This window comes from Geotrypetes seraphini, chromosome 11 (assembly GCF_902459505.1).
Source record: "Geotrypetes seraphini chromosome 11, aGeoSer1.1, whole genome shotgun sequence".
NCBI lineage: Eukaryota > Metazoa > Chordata > Amphibia > Gymnophiona > Dermophiidae > Geotrypetes > Geotrypetes seraphini.
In genome coordinates, this window is record NC_047094.1 from 26259126 (window position 1) to 26279737 (window position 20612).

The following is a 20612-nucleotide window of genomic DNA, read 5'->3' on the forward strand; positions in this document are numbered from 1 at the left end:
TCAACCGAGTCATTAAATAGAGGGAGCAGGGGGGGGGTTATGCATTAAGTAATGTCATAGAAAATATTTTCAGTGTTCATTCAGGGCCAGTTGTTTATAAAAACATGAATACTGGTCAATCTTTGCCATAATATGCACAGATAGCTGCCAGCCTACCTGTAAATGGGTGGGGGTGGGGGGGGGGGGTCACTTGGGTTCCATGGTGTAATGACATAACAAGGAAACGTTTGGGCACAAGCCTTCATGCCAAGGAGGGCAGTAATTTTTTGGCAGCGTTCATGCCAAACCAAAGACAAAGCTGGTATTTCTGGTTGAGAAGGATGTATGCTTTTGTTCATACACTTACTGTGTTGAAAGTTAAAACTGTAGAAAAATAAACTTTTGTCCATAAATTACGGTGCAGCCAAGGCCTAGCCTGTCCTGGAATCTTTAGTTCTCTAATGCAATGTAAACACCTGTTTTGTGTTCTTAATGGAATGAGGAAGTAGATAACACACAAGGATTGTTTTTTTTTTTAATTGTGTTGAAATCATTGCAATTGTAACCATTCTGAAAAGGTGTGGAGCTGTACTTGAAATTTCATTGTCAGATGGCCATAGTAAATGACAAGCACTGGCAGGGGTCTCAAAGTCCCTCCTTAAGGGCCACAATCCAGTTGGGTTTTCAGGATTTCCCCAATGAATGTGCATGGTCTATACTGTCTGCCATTAGTTACATGCATTATAAACTCATAAATTTAAATTTATAATAAGATTTCTTCTTTATTTCTGGGTCATCAATTGTCCTTGGGTCCCAGTGTCTGGAGTTGTCATCAAAGCTAACTCCAGTCCATCCAACCATCTCATTCCTTGTGCAACTATACTGTAAAATCTACCCACCAAGGTCCTCATGGTCCAAAGTACTTATCACTGTCCTCCCTTTACTGAATTGCCATAGATGGGACAGACCATGCACGTCTTCCCAGTATTGGCCTTAGCTCTTCCATATAGTCCATTCATGTTCTAATTAGAGATCTATGTTTATCCTATGGGTTTGTTAAAAAATTCTATCACTGTTTTCATCGCCACTACCTCCCTTAGGAAGGCATTCGCCACCTCTCCACAAAAGTTTCCTAACATTACTCCTATAGGAGTCTACCTCCCTACAACCGCAATTCATGCCATGTTCCATGCTCTGGACAAATGAAAAATTAAAAAAAATAAAATTTAAGGCACTCTTTTACAAAGCTATGCTAAGCATTAACCTTTTGCTTACTGCAGCAAACAATGCCAGTCTGAGCTGCTAGCGCTTCCATTATGAGGGAAACAGAAAGGTTGCTTTTCTCTAAATGTAGACATCATATGTACTTTAAGAAGCAATAAGGGTGGGGGTTTCTTGCACTCCTCTTATGAGAGGGAGAGATGCTACTACCCTCTCCCTACCAACCCAGCCAGCTGATTAATCATCTCTTTAATGATCATGGTTGACACATCACTGAAACCATCGGCGCAGTGTGCGACAGCCTCAAAGAAAGCAAACAGAATGCTGGGCATCATCAAAAAGGGTATCACAACCAAGACGAAGGAAGTCATCATGCCGCTGTATCGCGCTATGATGCGCCCGCACCTGGAGTACTGTGTTTAATACTGGTCGCCGTACCTCAAAAAGGATATGGCGGTACTCGAGGGAGTGCAGAGGAGGGCGACTAAACTGATAAAAGGTATGGAAAATTTCTCATACGCTGACAGGTTAAAAACGCTGGGGCTGTTCTCTCTGGAGAAGAGGAGACTTAAAGGGGACATGATAGAAACCTTCAAAATCCTAAAGGGCATAGAGAAAGTGAATAAGAACAGATTCTTCAAACTGTGGGGAGCCACAAGCACTAGGGGTCACGTGGAGAAATTGAAAGGGGACAGGTTTAGAACAAATGCTAGGAAGTTCTTTTTTACCCAGAGGGTGGTGGACACATGGAACAAGCTTCCGGAGGAGGTGATAAGCCAGAACTCTGTCTAGGGGTTCAAGGAAGGTTTGGATAGGTTCCTGGAGGATAAGGGGATAGAGGGGTACAGATAGAACTTGAGGTAGGTTATAGAAATGGTCAGTAACCACGTCACAGGTCGCGGACCTGATGGGCCACCGCGGGAGCAGACCGCTGGGCAGGATGGACCTCTGGTCTGACCCAGTGGAGGCAACTTCTTATGTTCTTAATGGTATCCATGAAATTCTGGTTGTGGTTCATCTGTTTAGATTGGAAGCTCTTTCAAGCAGGGACTGTCTTTGATGCTGTACAGCACTGCATATAATAATGAATAGTAGTAGCTTTTGTTAGTTTCCTTTTAACACCTGCTTTGAAAATTGAGAGAATAGAAACATAGAAAATGATGGCAGAAAAGGGCCATGGCCCATCTAGTCTGCCCACACTAATGACCCACCCCCTAACTACGCCCATGAAGTGATCCCACATGCCAATCCCATCTTTTCTTAAAGTCTGGCACGCTGCTGGCCTCAGTTACCTGTTGCGGAAGATTATTCCAGCGATCAACCACCCTTTCGGTGAAGAAATATTTTCTGGTGTCGCCATGGAATTTCCCTCCCCTGATTCTCAACGGATGCCCTCTGGTTGCTGTGGGTCCTTTAAGAAAAAAGAGATCTTCTGCTGCTTTGATATGGCCCGTGACATATTTGAATGTCTCAATCATGTCTCCTCTCTCTCTGCGTTCCTCAAGTGAGTATAGCTGTAACTTGCCCAGCCATTCCTCATACAGAAGGTCCTTGAGTCCTGTGGCCATGCGCTGAACTGACTCAACTCTCAGAACATCCTTTTGGTAATGTGGTCTCCAGAATTGTACACAGTATTCCAGATGGGGTCTTACCATGGATCTGTACAGCAGCATTATCACCTCGGAATAGAGCAGAGCTTTTGGCCTTTAAGCAGTTGTATGAAGTTAAAGGGGGGAGTCTAGAAATAAGCCTGTTGCTTTAAGCAACTCTGAAGAATAAGATGCTCTAACATATCGATAAAGGTGCTTCTGTAGTATTACTGGATGTTTGGCCAGATTAAGACTTTCAAGAGAAGTACAGCATTTAAATCTGTTGTAAAGCAAAATACACTTATATACCAGCTAAGCCTGCCAGTACCCATGAGGATTTGTATGACTAAGTGGGAACAGAATGTAGAACCTAGTACTGATTCTCTAAAGGCACTGTGCATTTAACAATACTGCCTTGCAGAGCCTAAAAACATGCCTGGTGCCCTTGAACATCATGCAGCAGATTGGCAAGGATACACACTCCTTCCTGCTGCAGGGTCAGGGCCACTCCCCCCCCCACCCCCATATGCCAGGGGACTGCCCCAGACAGTAAGCTCTCCTTCCCCTGACAACCCCCCACATAGGGTTACCCGCTGTCTGGGAAAAGCCAGACATGGTCTCTTTTTAGAGGACTGGCTGGGCTCCTGGATGTGGGTGGACAATATCACAAACATCCATGCATGTTCCAGGCCATCCAGCTGCAGCTCGTCCCAAAGCAGAGAGGAAGCTTTGTGGGGGTGTCCAGGGTTTCCTGGAGGAAAATTATCATAACTCCACCACACCAAGGCTCAAGACAAAACCCATTTTTAGAAGACTGGGAGAAGTGATGCTTATTCCTTCCTGCCTCTCTTCAAAATGGCAGATATTTTCCTTCCCTTTACATCCTGGCATGCATGCATTGGGAGGGGCCTAAGACCCCTTGGGCACCTAGGCCAATCTGGCCCCCTAACTTTGCTGCTATGAATACTCCTGCCGTGGGAGGTTGGAATGATGTTGGAAAGTTCTTATAGCCACAGGGGTGTGTTTGGTTGTGTGTTTTTTTAAACTAGAAACTCTAATGTCCTCTACACTAGATCTAGTGCTGGTTTAAGAGAATAGGATTATTTTCCAGCAAACTTAGAACATAAGAATAGCCTTAATGGGTCAGACCAAAGGTCCATCAAGCCCAGTAGCCCATTCTCAAGATGGCCAATCCAGGTCACTAGTACCTGGCCAAAACCCAAAGAGTAGCAACATTCCATTATCTCAGAGTAAGCAAGATTCCAGATCCCCAAAGAGTAGCAAGATTCTAGAATCCCAGAGAGTAGCAATATTCCACGTTACCGATCCAGGGCAAGCAGTGGCCCATGTCTTTCTCAATAACAGACTATGGACTTTCCTCCAGGAAATCCAGCTATCCACTCTTACTACAACCTCTGGCAACACATTTCAGAGCTTAACTATTCTCTGAGTGAAAAAAAAATTCCTCCAGTTGATTTTAAAATTATTTCCCTGTAACTTCGAGTGTCCCCTAGTCTTTTTAATTTTTGACGGAGTGAAAAATTGATCCACTTTCCAAGCAGAACCTAGGAAATTTCTTAGCTGAAAAACAGTAAATGACACTCCAAACAGGAGTGTAAGAAAACAACAAACATCTTTAAACAACTGTTGGAACATGTATAGAACTTGATCCTGGAAGCAAAACATTCCCACAGCTCACCAGCTAAGCTAGCTGAGCCATCACCGCTGTCCAACAATCTTTGAAGGGTCTGGCAAAAAGCCTGCTGCTTCCACGCCACCGGCAAGGGAGAAACAAGAAAACAGTCTGGCAAGGACCAGGCGAACTCCAGAGAATAACCATCCTGGATCACTTCCAGAACCCAGTGATCAGACTTGATATCTGCCCACTGTGGATAAGTCTCTCAACCGGGTGCCCAGGGACCCCGGCGGGGGTGCTACCTGCACCCCGGCAAGCCCCACGAAAGGACTGCATGTGCTGGAAGAACCTGCCTCTTGAGAGTCTAGGAGATTGAAAAGAAGTAGCCCCTCGACTGGAGTGGAAACGGCGGAAATCACACCCACGAGCAGCACCGCTTCGAGCCAGCAGCCTAGGCCTATCCTCATCCTCAGGCAAACGAGGCACTTTAGAATCAGTGAGAGTCTGAACCAACTTGTCCAGGTCCTCCCCAAACAAGAAAGATCCTTTAAAAGGAAACTTCATCAACTTAACTTTGGACTACAAATCCACCAACCAAGCGTGAAGCCACAAGGTATGGCGTGCTACCACTCCCTAAGGCCAGAGACTTGGCAGAAGCTCACAAGAGGTCATACATGGCATCCGAGAGATAAGAAGCACCCAATTCAATTTTGGCAACTTCTAGCCTTAGCAAGTCCCAATTCTCAGATTTATCATCAAGTACATGCTGGGCCCAACGAAAACACGCCCAAGCCACCAACCTGCCACACATAGCCGCCTGGACTGACAGAGCTGTCACATCAAAACTCCGTTTAAGGAGGAACTCCAACTTACACTCCGGGTCCTTCAAGGCCACACTGCTCTTAATAGGCACGGTATGCCACTTAGAGATGGCCAAAACAACTGCATCCATTACAGGTGACTTCAGAGTATCCCTATCCCCTTCCAGAATGGGATACAGGCGGGCCATGGAGCGTGCAAAGCGAAAAGGGACTTCCAGCACCTGCCACTATGCAAGCATGATGTCCCGAATATCCTGATGCATAGAAAAAGAGCGGAAAGCAGAGCGAATCCCCTTAAGCAAGGGGTCCACCATACGCGGAGGCTCCGACATGGGGTCCTCAAAGTGCAAGATCAAGAACACCTGAAGAATTAACTCATGGAGCTTGTCCCGCTGAAAAATGTGCACCATAGATGCATCTTCGCTGGCAGGGGGGTGCTCAAACCCCTCGCTGGCGGAATCTGGCCCCCCAAGAGGTTCCTGGAATTCTCTCCAAGGGTCCAGGTCCTCATCAATCACCTCATGCTCCGCTGGGAAAAAATCCTCTTTCAAAGAGACCCTCAGATGTTTGAATAGAGGGGGGCAAAGCCACCGGTGTGTAGAGTTGCACCGGGGAAGACGTCGAGGGTAACCCACCCCCCCTCCCGGAGTGGACACGGTACCTCCTGCTGCCAGCACATAAGCTTTACAAAATGCTAACATAAATTCAGGTGGAAAGACTCCCGGCGGCCCCAAGGGACTCCCTGCCCCAGCAGGGTACCATGACATACCTTACCCCTGTATTTCCAGAACAGGGGGAAGGCCACCTGAGGTAACTAAAGGAGGAGGTTCCCGCCGAAATTGGCCCTGAGACCGCCAAAATCGGAGCTCCTGCGGCGTCTGAAAAGTCTGGGACTTTCCTGAAACAGAGGCTGAGGAACCAACCGATGTGAAAAGGGAATCCCCAGCTGATCTGGCGGGAAGGGAATCCTTTTCTCCCTGACCGTCGGCAGCTGGGGAACCCCCCATGTGGGCATCGGGGGAAGCCCGGGCTTCCCCATGATCTGAAGCTGAACCGCGAGGCATATATGGCGGGGTGCCCTGGCAGGCCACGAGTACCTCGCGCCTGGAGTAGAGAGCTGCACGGGGACGACGGGAATCCCGCGGGACCCGCGGGTTCCCCCTTCGGGTCACGGGGATCCCGTGGGGACGCCTCTAGGGTCGCGGGGATCCCGTGGGGACGCCTCCGAGGGTCACGGGGCTGGATGTACTCAGTCGCGCGGCTCTTCTTCTCCCTACCTTCTCTGCTTGCAGCACAGAGCCGAACGGAAGTCTTCCCGACGTCAGCGCTGACGTCGGAGGGGAGGGAGGGCTTAAACAAAGCCCTCCCTCCCTCCGACATCAGCGCTGACGTCGGGAAGACTTCCGTTCGGCTCTGTGCTGCAGGCAGGGCAGGTAAGGAGAAGGAGAGTAGCCTCGCGGTTCGAGTGGCTACCAAGGGAGGGGGGCGGTCCGCCCCGCCCCGGTTGCAGCACAGCCGGCCAGGTCCCCTTACTTTTGTGGCACTGTAAGAAGGTAATTTAGATTTGCGGTTAAGGGCAGGGAGGTTTGTCGGACCGGGGCTGTTGTCGGTCGGTCGGGGAAGTGCCACAAAAGTAAGGGGACCTGGCCGGCTGTGCTGCACCCGGGGCAATAGAGAAGGAGGGGGGAGAAGGACGCTGAAAGGCCATGGTGAAGACAGGAGGGGGAGGGGAAGGACTCTGAAAGCACTTGAAGACAGAGGAGGGAGAAGGACGCTAAAAGCACATGGGGGAATACAAAGGGGTGGAGAAGGACGCTGAAAGGCCATGGGAAGGGCGGGGGGGGGAAGGACTCTGAAAGCACTTGTGGAAGACAGAGGGGGGAGAAGGATGCTGAAAGCACATGGGGAAGACAAAGGGGTGGAGAAGGACGCTGAAAGGCCATGGGGAAGACAGAGAGGGAGAAGGACGCTGAAAGGACATGGGGAAGATGGGGGGGAGAAGGACACTGAAAGGAAATGAGGAAGAGAGAGTAGGGAGAAGACGCTGGCAGGGAAGAAGACAGATGCCAGACTATGGGGGGAGCGGAGAGAAGAAGATGGGTGCCAGACCAATTTGGAAGGGGGAAGAAAGGGAGAGGCACAGTAACAGAGCAAATTGAAGATGCAGAAGGAAGAGAGACAGTGGATGGAAGGAATTGAATGAGAACATGAGGAAAGCAGAAACCAGGCAACAAAGGTAGGAAAATAATTCTATTTCTTTTTTTTTTTTTTGCTTCAGGATAAAGTAGTATATTAGTTGTGTTGATAAAAATTTATAAACATTAGAGGCTCTGGTAGAAACCCGTTTACAAAGTATGTATTCTTCCCAATTAATATTTTCAAATTAATAAAGTCTTTTTGCTTATTTGTAAATGGGTTTCTACCAGAGCCTTTAATTCAGTAGCATAATTAAATGAAATAACTATTTCTGAAGTTTATAGGGACGGGCGGGGACGGAGGGGATTCCTCGCGGGGACGGAGGGGATTCCTCGTGGGGACGGGTGGGGACGGAGGGATTCCTCACGGGGACGGGTGGGATTCCTCGCGGGGACGGGTGGGATTTCTGTCCCCGCGCAACTCTCTAGCCTGGAGCACTTTTTCCCTTTAAAAGAGCTTATTGTGCTGAAAACCACCCTAGCTGTAAAGAAAGTGCCGGTTAGTAGAGAAAACCACAGAAAAAAAGGCAGTTATAAAGGGAAATGAACTCTCAGCACACCTCAGGATTTTTTTGTTATTTCTTTTAACTTAGTCAGAACAGATTCCACAGCTCTCAAAGCTGAAGGGTTGACCAACCAGGGGGCCAGGCTGCCTGCTGAGGCCCACTACAAAACTATGGGAAGGTGGGGGAGGGACCCAGCATGAGACACGCCGGGTTTAACACCCCCGAGGTCGGACAGATCCCCAAACAGAAACGCCCAAGCTCTATCCGGCACAAAAAGTGCTAAGAGGGGAGCTGAAAAGCCTTACCACCTGCTACCGGAGACTGAGGAAAACTGGAGTAGCAAGAGGGGATGCTCTACTGATATACAAGTTTTGATCACGGTCTCCACCTGCTGGTAGCAGTGACGCATATTGCCCATCCGTAAAGGAACTATACCGGTCTATCAAGCGATACAGAAATGCTAGTTAAAAAAAGATCAGTGTAATAATGTATGAGGGGCTGCTGAAAAAGTTCTCAGCCCAACCAACAAAATTGGGGCAGTCTCCAGCAAGGACTATTCACCAAGTCCAGCAATTTTTCCACTTTGTGTGCCATCAGAAAAATATGAAACAAAAAAGTAGAAAATCACTGGCCTAAGCATATAGCCCTCAATGGAGACCGCTGAGAACATTTCAGCAGCCCCTCATACTTACTGTATGATACAAATGGATGCTGAAGTTTAGAATGTGTTTTTGTGGTATCTGTTGTCTCTGGTGCTAAAGATGATTCTGACAAATGCCAAAACATCCTTGGCCAATAACTACAAAAGGGTAATCAGTTATCTGAAAGATGTTTCTTGTGCATTTTCAATGTCCTTTCACCTTAAAACCAGGTCTAGGCTCAAAGGAAAAACATGGAACAGCAAGTGAGGACTTTCTGCTCATCCCTGAGGAACTCTCCTTAATTTAAAAAACAAGCACAGCTCACTGGAAGTAGAGAATGATACGGTAGAAGTTACCCGTGAGTAGCCATGGGTAACCCGCCAAAACGGTGGGGGGGAAGTGCTCACTGCGGGCACGGGGACAAGGCCATCCGCCGCCCCGTAGAGCAGTGAATGGCCTTGTCCCCACAGTTAAGGGAGGGAAGGCATGCGGTCACCGATTGCGTGCGGCCCCCTCCCTCCTTCCTACCGTCACGGTGCTTTTGTAAAAAACTTACTGAAGCTGGCAAAGCCTGCCTGCCTGCAGTCACGTGTGTGTGAGGAGAAGCTTCCGCCCACACACACGCGACTGCAGACAGGCTTTGCCTGCTTCAGTAAGTTTTTTAACAAAAGCGCCATGAAGGTAAGGGGGAGGGAGGGAGATTCTCAGGCCGCTGAAGGGTGGATGGGGCGGTGAAGGGGACGGTGGTTTCCATGTGTCATTCTCTAACTGGTAGCTCTCCACACTGGCTTGTGGAAACTTGGTTGCAGTGCATAGGTTACATCTTTGGATACCTGGAACAGCTGGGGCTGTTGTGAAGGTAATTCTAGCCCTTCAAGGGACGGAAGGGAAAACCTCAATTGCTATGCTCAGTGGGTTGACATAAGGTTCATGTAAACCACTTCTGGAAACAGATGTAAAAAAAATCCTGGCCAATATATGGCATCGCAGCTCAATAGAGCCTGGTTGCAACGGAGTTGGAATACCCAGAGAAGGAAGAAACTAGAAGGCCAAGAAAGGGGTAAAATAGAAATAAGAACTAATTAACAAAGAGAAAGCAGTGAGATGCAGTCAGTAAAATGTTGGGAAACTATTTTATTTTTGAAAGGAAATCATTTGTAAAAAGTCTAAATAAATTACTATAGTTGACACAATAAAAATCAAACTAATATCTCTGCATTAAGTTTCCTTTTTAAAAATTCCAAGCAAAGTGCACACAGCATCATCATATGTGGGACTCTGTGTGCACAAACCAAAAAGGTATAGCACATACAAGAAGGATCCCACAAATGGGGATGGCACCATGCACGGGATCAAACAAGTAGCAGCCCGCAACTCTCAGCCATACCCAAAGAGTACAACAGTTTAAAGTCTATGAATTTAATGCCTCACAGACAACACCCAAAACTCCAATGAGTGGTGGGCTCAAGGTGCAGAGAGTATGATCTGGAGCAGGTTAAACGTCACAGAAGAAGGGGCTGTAATGACAGAACACTGCCTTCCAAAACCTATCACCTAGAGGACAGCCCCTGTCACATTAAGGGCTGGATGTAGACAAGAAAAGAATGCTAATTCCACCACCAACCTAGCAGGTGTCATAGTGCTCTAACAGAAAAAGCAGCTGCTGTCGTATGTTCTTTTCTCCAACACCATGAAATCGGTTCCACTCATAACTCTGCATATCTTAAGAGGGAGGCGTTACTTTAAATGGCATGGGCCATCATCTCAGATATTGCACTGAGTAATTAGTTTCATGCTGACAAATCAGCTTTCAGCTACATTTTACTAAGCTGTCCAGCAAACTTCATTCCTTGGCAGAGGTTACAAAATTAAACCATTTTCCCCATCACATCTGGTGACAGTTTCCACTTTATTTTACTTCCAGAAAGCCAGAGAATGAAAATTTAAATAAAAATGCATTTGAGTCCAAATTAATTATGCACCAGCAAAGCAGACTGTGTGCTTTTTTTTTTTTTTTTTGCATGGACTCTGCCTTCAGAAGACTGGGATGATGAGCGGGAATGGCCATGACTCCTATGGCCATCCTGTGTAATTCACTGTGTGTTCTTGCACTCTTAAGGAAATGCCTCCATTTGTCCATACTGTTCTGGTATTCCTGCCATACCCTGGAGGGATTCTGCGTCTACCCAGTGAAGGTCTATGGTCAGGATTGGACAGTGCCTTTTAGATACCACATTCCTCCTTGGCTCACACAGCAGTCCTGAAACATCAAAAAAGCAAAAATGTCAGTCACATAACAGCAAATGTTTATGTCACGTCAGATAACACAAATCTTATCCGCTATAATAAAACCCTTACCGGACATGCACAGTTCAAACACCATGATTTCTACGTCTGTGATGTGTGCCTCCGTGTCAGACATGCACAGTAGAAGGAGCCAGCAGTGGTTTCCCCATCGCCCTCCCTCGGCGATGCTGGCTCCTACTGTGCATGCGGAGGCACCTTAACCACGGACGCAGCGACCACGGTGGCAACTCCTGCCCTCACTCCGTCTAACGCAGCGGTCTGAAACTCGCGGTCCCCCAGGTACTAATCTGTGGCCCGCGGTCTGGCCGGCTCCCTTACTGAAGTTATTCTTCAGTCTGTTACCAAAGTTATTTTTGAGTTCAAAGCCGCAGGTGCGGATCATGAGAGGAGCCGCGGTGGCGGCTTTGAAGTAAAAAATAACTTCGGCAAGGGAGCCAGCCAGAAACGACGAAGGAAAATGCTGCTACTGCTGCACAGGGAAGGGGGGGGAGTGGGAAAGAGGGCCAGGGAGCAATCTTGGTTTGCTTTGAGGAGACAGACAGACAGAAAGAAAGACAGCGGGAGGGAGAGAGACAGAAAGAAAGGAAGACAGACAGACATATATTCTAGCACCCGTTAATGTAACGGGCTTAAACACTAGTTTGTTTATAAAAGAGCCACGATGCACTCTGGCAAGGATAACCCTAGTTTGGATCCACACTCTTGTCAAACTTTCCTTGCTATCATTTGTTTAGGTCAGTGTCTGAAACTGTGTGTCCTGAGAGATTCTAGAATTTTACTTTGTTTTTAAAATGCCTTTCATAAATATACACTAGAATAGATGACATGTAAATCACGTACTTAAGAGTCTGTCAATGTTACGAGTGTCTGTGCGTAAGGATACAACCGCCCAGATAAGCATCATGACTGGTCCTTCAAAACTAATGGCAAGTAATTATAGTTTTATTTTTTTATGCAGTAGTTATCCTAACTTGAGCAACAAAGCAATCAAGGCTTTGTTTCCGTTTGGATCTTCTTATCTTTGCGAACTTGGATTTTCAGCTCGGACAAAAATTAAATTGAAAAAAAAAAACCCAAACAACTGCAGATGGTGGATGATGAAATGCGTGTTTGCTTGGCAACGGTCAAGCCTCATTAATTTGCACCCAAAAACAAGCACATCCATCGCACTGATTAGCAATTCTATCTACTTTAGTTTCATCATTGTTACAATTACCGGACATAGCTTAAAGAACTTTAAACAAATAACTCAAATTTAATTTTTTGTTGGTTTTGAAAATTTTATCATTTCAGTTATAATGCGCCACGAAAAATATTTGCTTCATTTAGTGTGCCAAAGCTAAAAAAAAAAAAAAGTTTGAGACACACTGGTTTAGGTAACAGTGCTTGACAAATCAGCATTACCAAGATCAAGATGGTGTTGGAGCATTTATTTGTACGGTGTCCTTGCCCCACTTTTTCTTGTGTTGTATATTGGGGTTGTATTTTCCTCTTTGGTGTGAAATATAATACAGTACTAACATAGGAAGTTGCAGTTGAAGGGTTAGACAAAGAAATGTTATCCTCTGATTTAAGAGTAAAGAATGTTCTCTACTTATATAATCTGTTTTAAAAATTAGTAAAACAGCACACAATCACTTTAGAGTACTCTAATATAATGCACTGTGTCTGAACAGAGCATCCAGACATGTGGGGTGTGATTCAGGCCTCTTCTTTGGGCCTGGATTGAGTTAGGTTCCAAAGATCAAGAACTTCTAAAACATACACACACCAGTGGTTCATCTATTTAAAAGCTTTTTATCCAGGAAGAGTGTGTGTGTGGAAGGGGGGGATATTATAAAATAAGTGCTTTAAATCAGGTTTTTAAAAGCAAATGATAAAGACAATTCACCCACCACCTCCCAGGCATTTACTCAAAATAGCAATTCACTCTTATTCCAAGGACCACGCTTAGCAGGGTTTAAAAAATGTTTGGATTGTTTCCTAAAGGAAAAGTCCATAAGCCATTATTGAGATGGCTTGGGGAAATCCATTCCTAGGATAAGCAGCATAAAATCATTTTTTCTCCTTGCGATCTTGCCAGGTACTTGTGGACTGGGCTGACCACTATTGGAAACAGAATACTGGCCTCGATGGATCTTCGTTCTGTCCCAGTATGGCAATTCTCATGGTTACACCTAATGAATATTAGAGAGATTTGCATCTATGCTATCTCCATTATACGTATCAGAAGTATCCTGAAAAACTGGCCCAATTGCAACCCTTAAGGAACGGAAATTAGCACCAACTTTGAATTTGCAGAAATTCTAAGTCAGTGGTATTCATTTCCATTCCTTAAGGGCTGCGATTGGGTCAGTTTCTGCACAAGTCTAACAGTCAAACCACCATTTGCAGCCAGGACAATCCCTCAGAGACCCAAATCCCCTTTCATCAACTATATTATCCTTAGATACAACTGGAGTCAGACATACTCTCCCACTTTCAAATCAATACAAATGAACAGTCAGAAATGCAAAGGGGCAACCAAAGCCTCTTAGGGGCTCTGTAACTACTGCAAGGAGCAAAGTCCTACCTTTAACAATTTATCCACTGATTGCTTATTGAACTGTCCCCCGCTCTCCTCATTCAGCCGTGCTTGGATCACGTGCCTGCGCACACGATAGTTCTTGGAAAAGATGTCGAGCAAAGCCTGTCGATGCTTAAAAGACAAAATAATCACCACAGCTTGTTTTAGGAATTAGGAAGTTTTAATGCACAAAAACAATCAAACTAGAAATGAATGACAACCCTCACTAAATCAATCAGATTCGTCCCACATTAATGTTAAGAAAAGCAAATGAAAACATAAAATAGCAATAAAGAACGGACTTTTAAACTGTTTTACCTCACTCAAGCAAAAAAAATGTGTGCTCAGAGTATTAACTTCCCAGTGATAAAAACATTACCATCATATAAGATCTTCAAAACTTAAGAAGTGGAAAAGTGTGACTTCTTACTCCAAACATCACATATTTATCTTTATTACTACATTTAAACCGTTTTGAGTTGTTTTCCTTAGCCTTAATCTTGATATTATAATTTTTTAGTGAATACCACAAGAGAGAACTGATTTCCCAAAATTACTGATGAAGCAAAAAAAAAGGAGGCCCCTTCTCAGTCCTTAGATGTTTCAGCTTACAAATGTCTTTGGGGCTCATTTTCAAAGCACTTAAAGACACCCAAAGTACCACAGAAACCTATGGTATTTTGTGTGTCTTAAGTGCTTTGAAAATGAGCCTCTTTGTCTCAACACAAATTTGGCATGGGGGGAGGCACATCTCTTGTGCACCCCTAGACATAGGGGGAAGAGGAAGCCCTCTTTGCAGATGAAGAATGTAAAAAGTATTCAAAAGTTAAGGACAGATTTTCCTCCAAACACACCCCATGGGGAAAGCAGCATTTCTTCCTCAAGCACTGGTCAGCCTGAGTGGTAGGGTCCCTTCAAACCCATCCCCTTAAAGGAGCCCAGCAGACTGGACAGCATACTTTCTATTTTACAGTGCTCTGAATGCTACCCCTTTAAAAGGGTGAGTCTCTTATGGGCCACTGTCACCTAGAAAAACTGCCTACTACGCCTAGTGAAAAATTTGGGCATGGGTGTACCGTAGAAAGAGCACAGTCCATTACCTACATACATATTACAAATTATGTCTTCCTTTGCTGTGGCCCAGAAGAAAAGACAGGAATGTTACACAGGCCAAAAGCAAGTTGTCCTGAGAGCAATCATGGCCTACACCCAATTTACCTTGGGGGTTCTTTTGTATCGGGAAAAAGTGTTGTATGAGTCACAGTGTAATATATAGTGAAAAGGCATGAGTTAAATATAAATTGATAACAACATTAATAATAATAATAACAATAATTTATATACCGCAAAGCCGTGAAGTTCTATGCGGTTTACATCATTTAAAATACTAAGGGTGACACTCAAATTCTTTGGTGCTCTGTTTCTGTCATGTACAATGTATAATAATAATTATTTTGAATGCTCTTGCATCAGGATTATTAATTCCTTTTTAAGATTTTTATTGCTGTCTTGTAGTCCGAGTCATCTTAAATAATAAAATGCTAGCCGCGCATGCGCACTTGAGCCGCATGTTCCCTGATCCCTTTTCTGTCGGGGTGTGACGAGCACGAGTGCGCATGCGCACTTAGTACGTCACTGGCGGGGATGGAGAGAAGCAGCGTTGCTGGGCAAGGAGCCGTCCTCGCACGCCCCGAGACCAGGGCAATCTCAAGGCGCAGTGGTCATGCTAGGGGTAGGGTATGGAGGAGAGCTTTGAGACAGGCGGCTGTCGGCGGAGAGCAGCCGAATGCAGGAAGCGGAGCAGCCAGGTAAAAAAAAAAACAACAAAAAACAACCGAGCGAGCCGGGCCGCTGAGAAAGCGCGGGAGGCCTGGCCCGGGCTGCGGACGGGGACGGAGCTGGGTCCTTTGCCGCTCACTCCCCTTCCCTTCCCGCGGACCCGACTACCTTGGCGATTCAAGCAGCGTGTGCAGCAGTCTTCACTGCCCTTTTACTGCCGCGTCTCTGATGATGTCATCAGGGACGTGCCAGAGTAAATCAGGGCAGTAGAAGGACCCGAAGCAGCGTGTACGCTGCTTGAATCGCCGGGTAGGTAGTCGGCTCCGCGGGAAGGGAAGGGAAGGGGGGAGGGGCAGCAAGGACTCTGGGGAGAATGGCAGACACCGGCCCTGTACTAACTCCCATGGACAGGGGGAGCAGGAACAGGTGCTGATGGACAGGGGGGGGAAATGAAGGGAGGCCTATTGCTGGACAGAGGGAGCAGGAAGAGGTGATGACGGACAGGGGGGGGAAATGAAGGGAGGCCTACTGCTGGACAGGGGGAGCAGGAAGAGGTGCTGATGGACGGGGGGGGGGAAATGAAGGGAGGCCTATTGCTGGACAGAGGGAGCAGGAAGAGGTGTTGATGGACAGGGGGGAAAAAGGAAGGGAGGCTTATTGCTGGACAGGGGGAACAGGAAGAGGTGCTGATGGACAGGGGGGAAAAATGAAGGGAGGCCTACTGCTGGACAGGGGGAGCAGGAAGAGGTGCTGATGGACAGGGGGGGGGAAATGAAGGGAGGCCTACTGCTGGACAGGGGGAGCAGGAAGAGGTGCTGATGGACGGGGGGGGAAATGAAGGGAGGCCTACTGCTGGACAGAGGGAGCAAGAAGAGGTGATGATGGACACGGGGGGGGGAAATGAAGGGAGGCCTCTGCTGGACAGGGGGAGCAGGAACAGGTGCTGATGGACGGGGGGGGGAAATGAAGGGAGGCCTACTGCTGGACAGAGGGAGCAAGAAGAGGTGATGATGGACACGGGGGGTGGAAATGAAGGGAGGCCTCTGCTGGACAGGGGGAGCAGGAAGAGGTGCTGATGGACGGGGGGGGAAATGAAGGGAGGCCTACTGCTGGACAGAGGGAGCAAGAAGAGGTGATGATGGACAAGGGGGGGGAAATGAAGGGAGGCCTCTGCTGGACAGGGGGAGCAGGAGGGGTGTTGATGGACAAGGGGGAGGTAAAACAAAGTGAGAAGGGCTGCTGCTGGATAAGGGGAGCAGTGAAGGGGTGGTGGTGGACACAGGGGAGGTAAAAATAAGGGAGAATGGACAGGAAAAAGCGGCTAAGGAGACAGAGAGAGAAAGAAAGAAAGACAGACACACACATATATTCTAGCACCCGTTAATGTAACGGCGTATAAAGCTAGTTTATGTATAATTTTGTAACAGTATAATTGAACAGGAATCACCCAACCTGGAAACTGCAAAAGGAACAAAGAGCATAGCTGACACAAACAAGTTACTAAAAATATAAACCTTGATAATAATAATAATTTATTTTTATTTACCGCCTAACCAGCAGTTCATAGTGGTTTATACAACCCTGTACTGAAACTCACTTTCTTAACTTGCTTATTCAAAAGTAAGATAACAGAAGAACATAAGATAAGAATAGCCTTACTGGGTCAGACCAACGGTCCATCAAGCCCAGTAGCCCGTTTTCACCGTGGCCAATCCAGGTCACGAGTACCTGGTCAAAACCCAAGGAATAGCAACATTCCATGCTACTCATTCCAAGGGCAAGTCCACGTTACCTGATCATACGTATCTCCGCATTCCCACAGGGCAAAAACCTTTTGTTCATCAGGTGAAGCAGTGGTCTGAGGAGAAAACTGAAAAGATTGCAAGGGTGAGCATTTATGTACAGTCTTCTCTAAATTTCAGTTAAACGGCTAACATGGAATTTGCAAGGACATCTGTAGAAAGCCGACCGCACTCCTGGATATTGTGAGCGCAATATGCTACACAGACTGTTACAACCTGCAAAAGCCCATCCCATTTACCGTCCAGTCAAACTCCCTGAGCTCCTGCTTCTCCTGGGAAAAGCCACATTTGAAATGATGCCATGAATTGCCTGATGAGAAAAAAGATCCGATTGGGCCATGCTCTGTGTGACATCATAGTGCCAACCAATCAGATGCAACCTACAAAAATGGATCTGTGCACTGGTCTGAATGCAGATCCCTTCAGTGAAAGCAGAAACATAGGAGTATCCCATCCAGTGAAATGGTGCAGAAGGGGGTGGGAGGAGGGGTATGTCGGGGGCACAGGAGTATATGGTTCACAAAATAAAGTGGATTCAGCCCTTCAATTTTAAGTTAGATAATCACATTTACAGCGGGTCCCAGCCTATGTCTACAAGGTCCTGATCTATCCTTCTTGGGCCATGCCATATTTTTTCTTTCGTTTGCCTTTCGCTCTCCTTCTCCAGATGCAGGAACCCCCAATCAGTCTGAAGACAGGAGGGGTGTCACCTCCTAAGGCTCGCCTTTGCTACTTGTTAGCCTGTAGATCTACCAGTGAACACAACTCTTCTCTTCTCATAGGTCTGAATACATCTAAAACTGACCTGGATGAGGATTCTCAAACAAGATTCCCTCTGCCACATTGCACAGCGCTGTAGTGTGAGCCACACTTAATCAAGTGCTGGATATTGAAAATACATCTACAGTGCGTCTAAGTCAGGGGTGGGCAAACTTTTTGACTCATAGGCCACAATGAGTTCTTAAATTTGACAGAGGGGCCGGACCTCAGGGTGGGGGTTCGAGCGGTCCTGCGGGGGGGGGGGGGTGAATCGGACGTCGGGGGGGGGAACTGTGTAAAAAAAAAGGGGATAACGTGCTCACACGTATAACGCGCACAGTTATGCACGGTTTGTAAAAATCGTGTATAACGCACACGTTATATGCGTGAAAATACGGTAACATACCCTCAGTCAACTCAAGAGCAGAAAATTGTGACTTGTGTTAGTCCACCAGAACATTTTCCAGGAAAAACAAGAGACAGGTAAAGAGACACGAGATCAGAGCTTTCAGAGTCACTACTGCCGGCAGCTGTAATCCTTCCCATCCTTCCCCTACTGTGCATAAATTCGGCTGTTGCTGGCAGACTGCAGACAAAAACATTTTCAAGGCACATATAAAACAGAGCCCTCTAAAACTGAGGCTAGCTTGAAGGAAGGCAAAGGAGCTTGCACACTAGAGAATGACACGGGGACACATTTTACCCGTCCCCACGAGTTCTTGTCCTGCTTCTTCTCCATTCCTGCAAGCTCTATCCTCATCTGCACAAACCTCAAACACTTTACAATCATAAGTATTCAAGGCTTGTGCGGTTAAGGCAGAGCTTACAGGAATGGGGAAGGGACAAGGATAGCGACAAAACTCACAGGGACGGGGAAATTGAGTTCCTGCGGGGACAGGGACAAATTTGTCCCCGTGTCATTCTCTACACTGCACCACTCTAGAAATCGAAATGTAGCAAAAGTGAGCCAAGTCAAGGACAATCAAGCCATTGTGACATCACTGATGAGGTTGGCTCTTAGGCATTGGTGGAATGAGGCATTGTGATGTCACAATACCAGCTCTGGTCTGACGGTTATCAGAGGCTGAAACTCTTCACACTATTTATTTAATTTTCTATCCTATTCTCCCAAGTAGAGAACGACATGAGGACAAAATTTTTCCTGTCTCCATGGGAACCTATTTTCCTGTCCAATCCTGGAGAGTTCTTTTCCTGTCCCTGCCCCATTCCTGCAAGCTCTATCCTCATCTGCACAAGCCTCAAACACTTTAAAATCATAAGTAGCAACATTCTAGAGCTCAGATTGTGATGTCATAATGCCTCATTCCACCAATGCCTAAGCTCCGTCCTCATCTGCACAAGCCTCAAACACTTTAAAATCCTAAGCAGCAACATTCTAGAGCTCAGATTGTGATGTCATAATGCTTCATTCCACCAATGCCTAAGCTCCGTCCTCATCTGCACACGCCTCAAACACTTTAAAATCCTAAGTAGCAACATTCTAGAGCTCAGATTGTGATGTCATAATGTCTCATTCCATCTATGCCAGGGATCTCAAAGTCCCTCCTTGAGGGCCGCAATCCAGTCGGGTTTTCAGGATTTCCCCAATGAATATGCATGAGATCTATGTGCATGCACTGCTTTCAATGCATATTCATTGGGGAAATCCTAAAAACCCGACTGGATTGCGGCCCTCAAGGAGGGACTTTGAGATCCCTGATCTATGCCTAAGCTCTGTCCTCATCTGCCCTTGGAGAGGGTGAACAACCTGTCTTTATTTACTAAGTCTATTCCCTTCAGTATCTTGAATGTTTCGATCATGTCCCCTATCAGTCTCCTCTTTTCAAGGGCGAAGAGGCCCAGTTTCTCTAATTTCTCGCTGTACGGCAACTCCTCCAGCCCCTTAACCATTTTAGTCGCTCTTCGCTGGACCCTTTCGAGTAGTACCGTGTCTTTCTTCATGATAACATTTGGGACCCCTGAGGAAGAAGTGATTTTCGAAACATGGACCATGTCGGATGTGGTCCACACAAATATTAGGACCAGTTTTTTTTTTTTATATAATTATTGTAGCTTATGTATTTATTTTATATATGGTGGCACTTCAAAAATTTAAAGTTGAATTTAAATTTATGCGTGTCATGAATAATTAATGAAGTGGATACTAAGCGCATGCGTGGCATACTAGTAACGCCAGCGCCATTTTCTGCTATGTAACGGAGGAGCAGAGCTGCCCAGTGAGTAACCGTATGAATTGTTTCTTGAATATTTACAATATAGTGCAATATGGTTTAACATTTTATTATTTTGGCATGTTTCTTGTAGTTGTTATAGCCTCAAGTAAGACCCCTGAAGAAGCCGGAGACAAGGCGAAACGGGTCCCATTCTATAACCGACAGCAAGCTAAGATAAGTACTGTTTTTGGTTTCATTAGCACAGTAGCACTTTATTTTTGAGTTATTTGCACAAAGCATTTGCACTTTAGTAAAACGTAGAACTCAATGAATGATATCTTTAACCTGTACAAGCTGTTAAGAAAAATCGAATATGATTTAACAGCACAGGTATCTGAGAGTTCTACAATATATTGTAGATATCATTATACTCAGAAGTCCTTCATTTTTTGTTTATTTATATATGTCATATGTTTTTACTAGTGTTTTAACCTGTTACATTCGTTACACTAACGGGTGCTAGAATAGCCCCACCTATACCCTGACCCTGACCCCACCAATGCCCCGCCTCTATCATGCCCGGACCCTGCCTCCCACTGATCCCAGTCCCACCACCTCACCTTTCATCATTTCCTTT

At 46.1% G+C, this 20612-nt stretch overlaps 1 protein-coding gene across 3 annotated transcripts in view; it reads right to left on the reverse strand.

The window, feature by feature from the left end:
- Positions 1-9707: 9707 nt before the first annotated feature.
- The window catches only part of POLR3E (RNA polymerase III subunit E), a 69199-nt gene continuing 58294 nt past the window's right edge, over positions 9708-20612 (reverse strand). For all 3 annotated transcript variants that reach the window (XM_033914188.1, XM_033914189.1, XM_033914190.1), the window contains 3 exons: positions 17033-17110; positions 13468-13593; positions 9708-10848 (listed from right to left, as the gene is read on the reverse strand). In XM_033914188.1, coding sequence (XP_033770079.1) covers positions 10792-10848; positions 13468-13593; positions 17033-17110 — 261 coding nt within the window. In that variant the 3' untranslated portion in view covers positions 9708-10791. The remainder of the gene's footprint in view (positions 10849-13467; positions 13594-17032; positions 17111-20612) is intronic.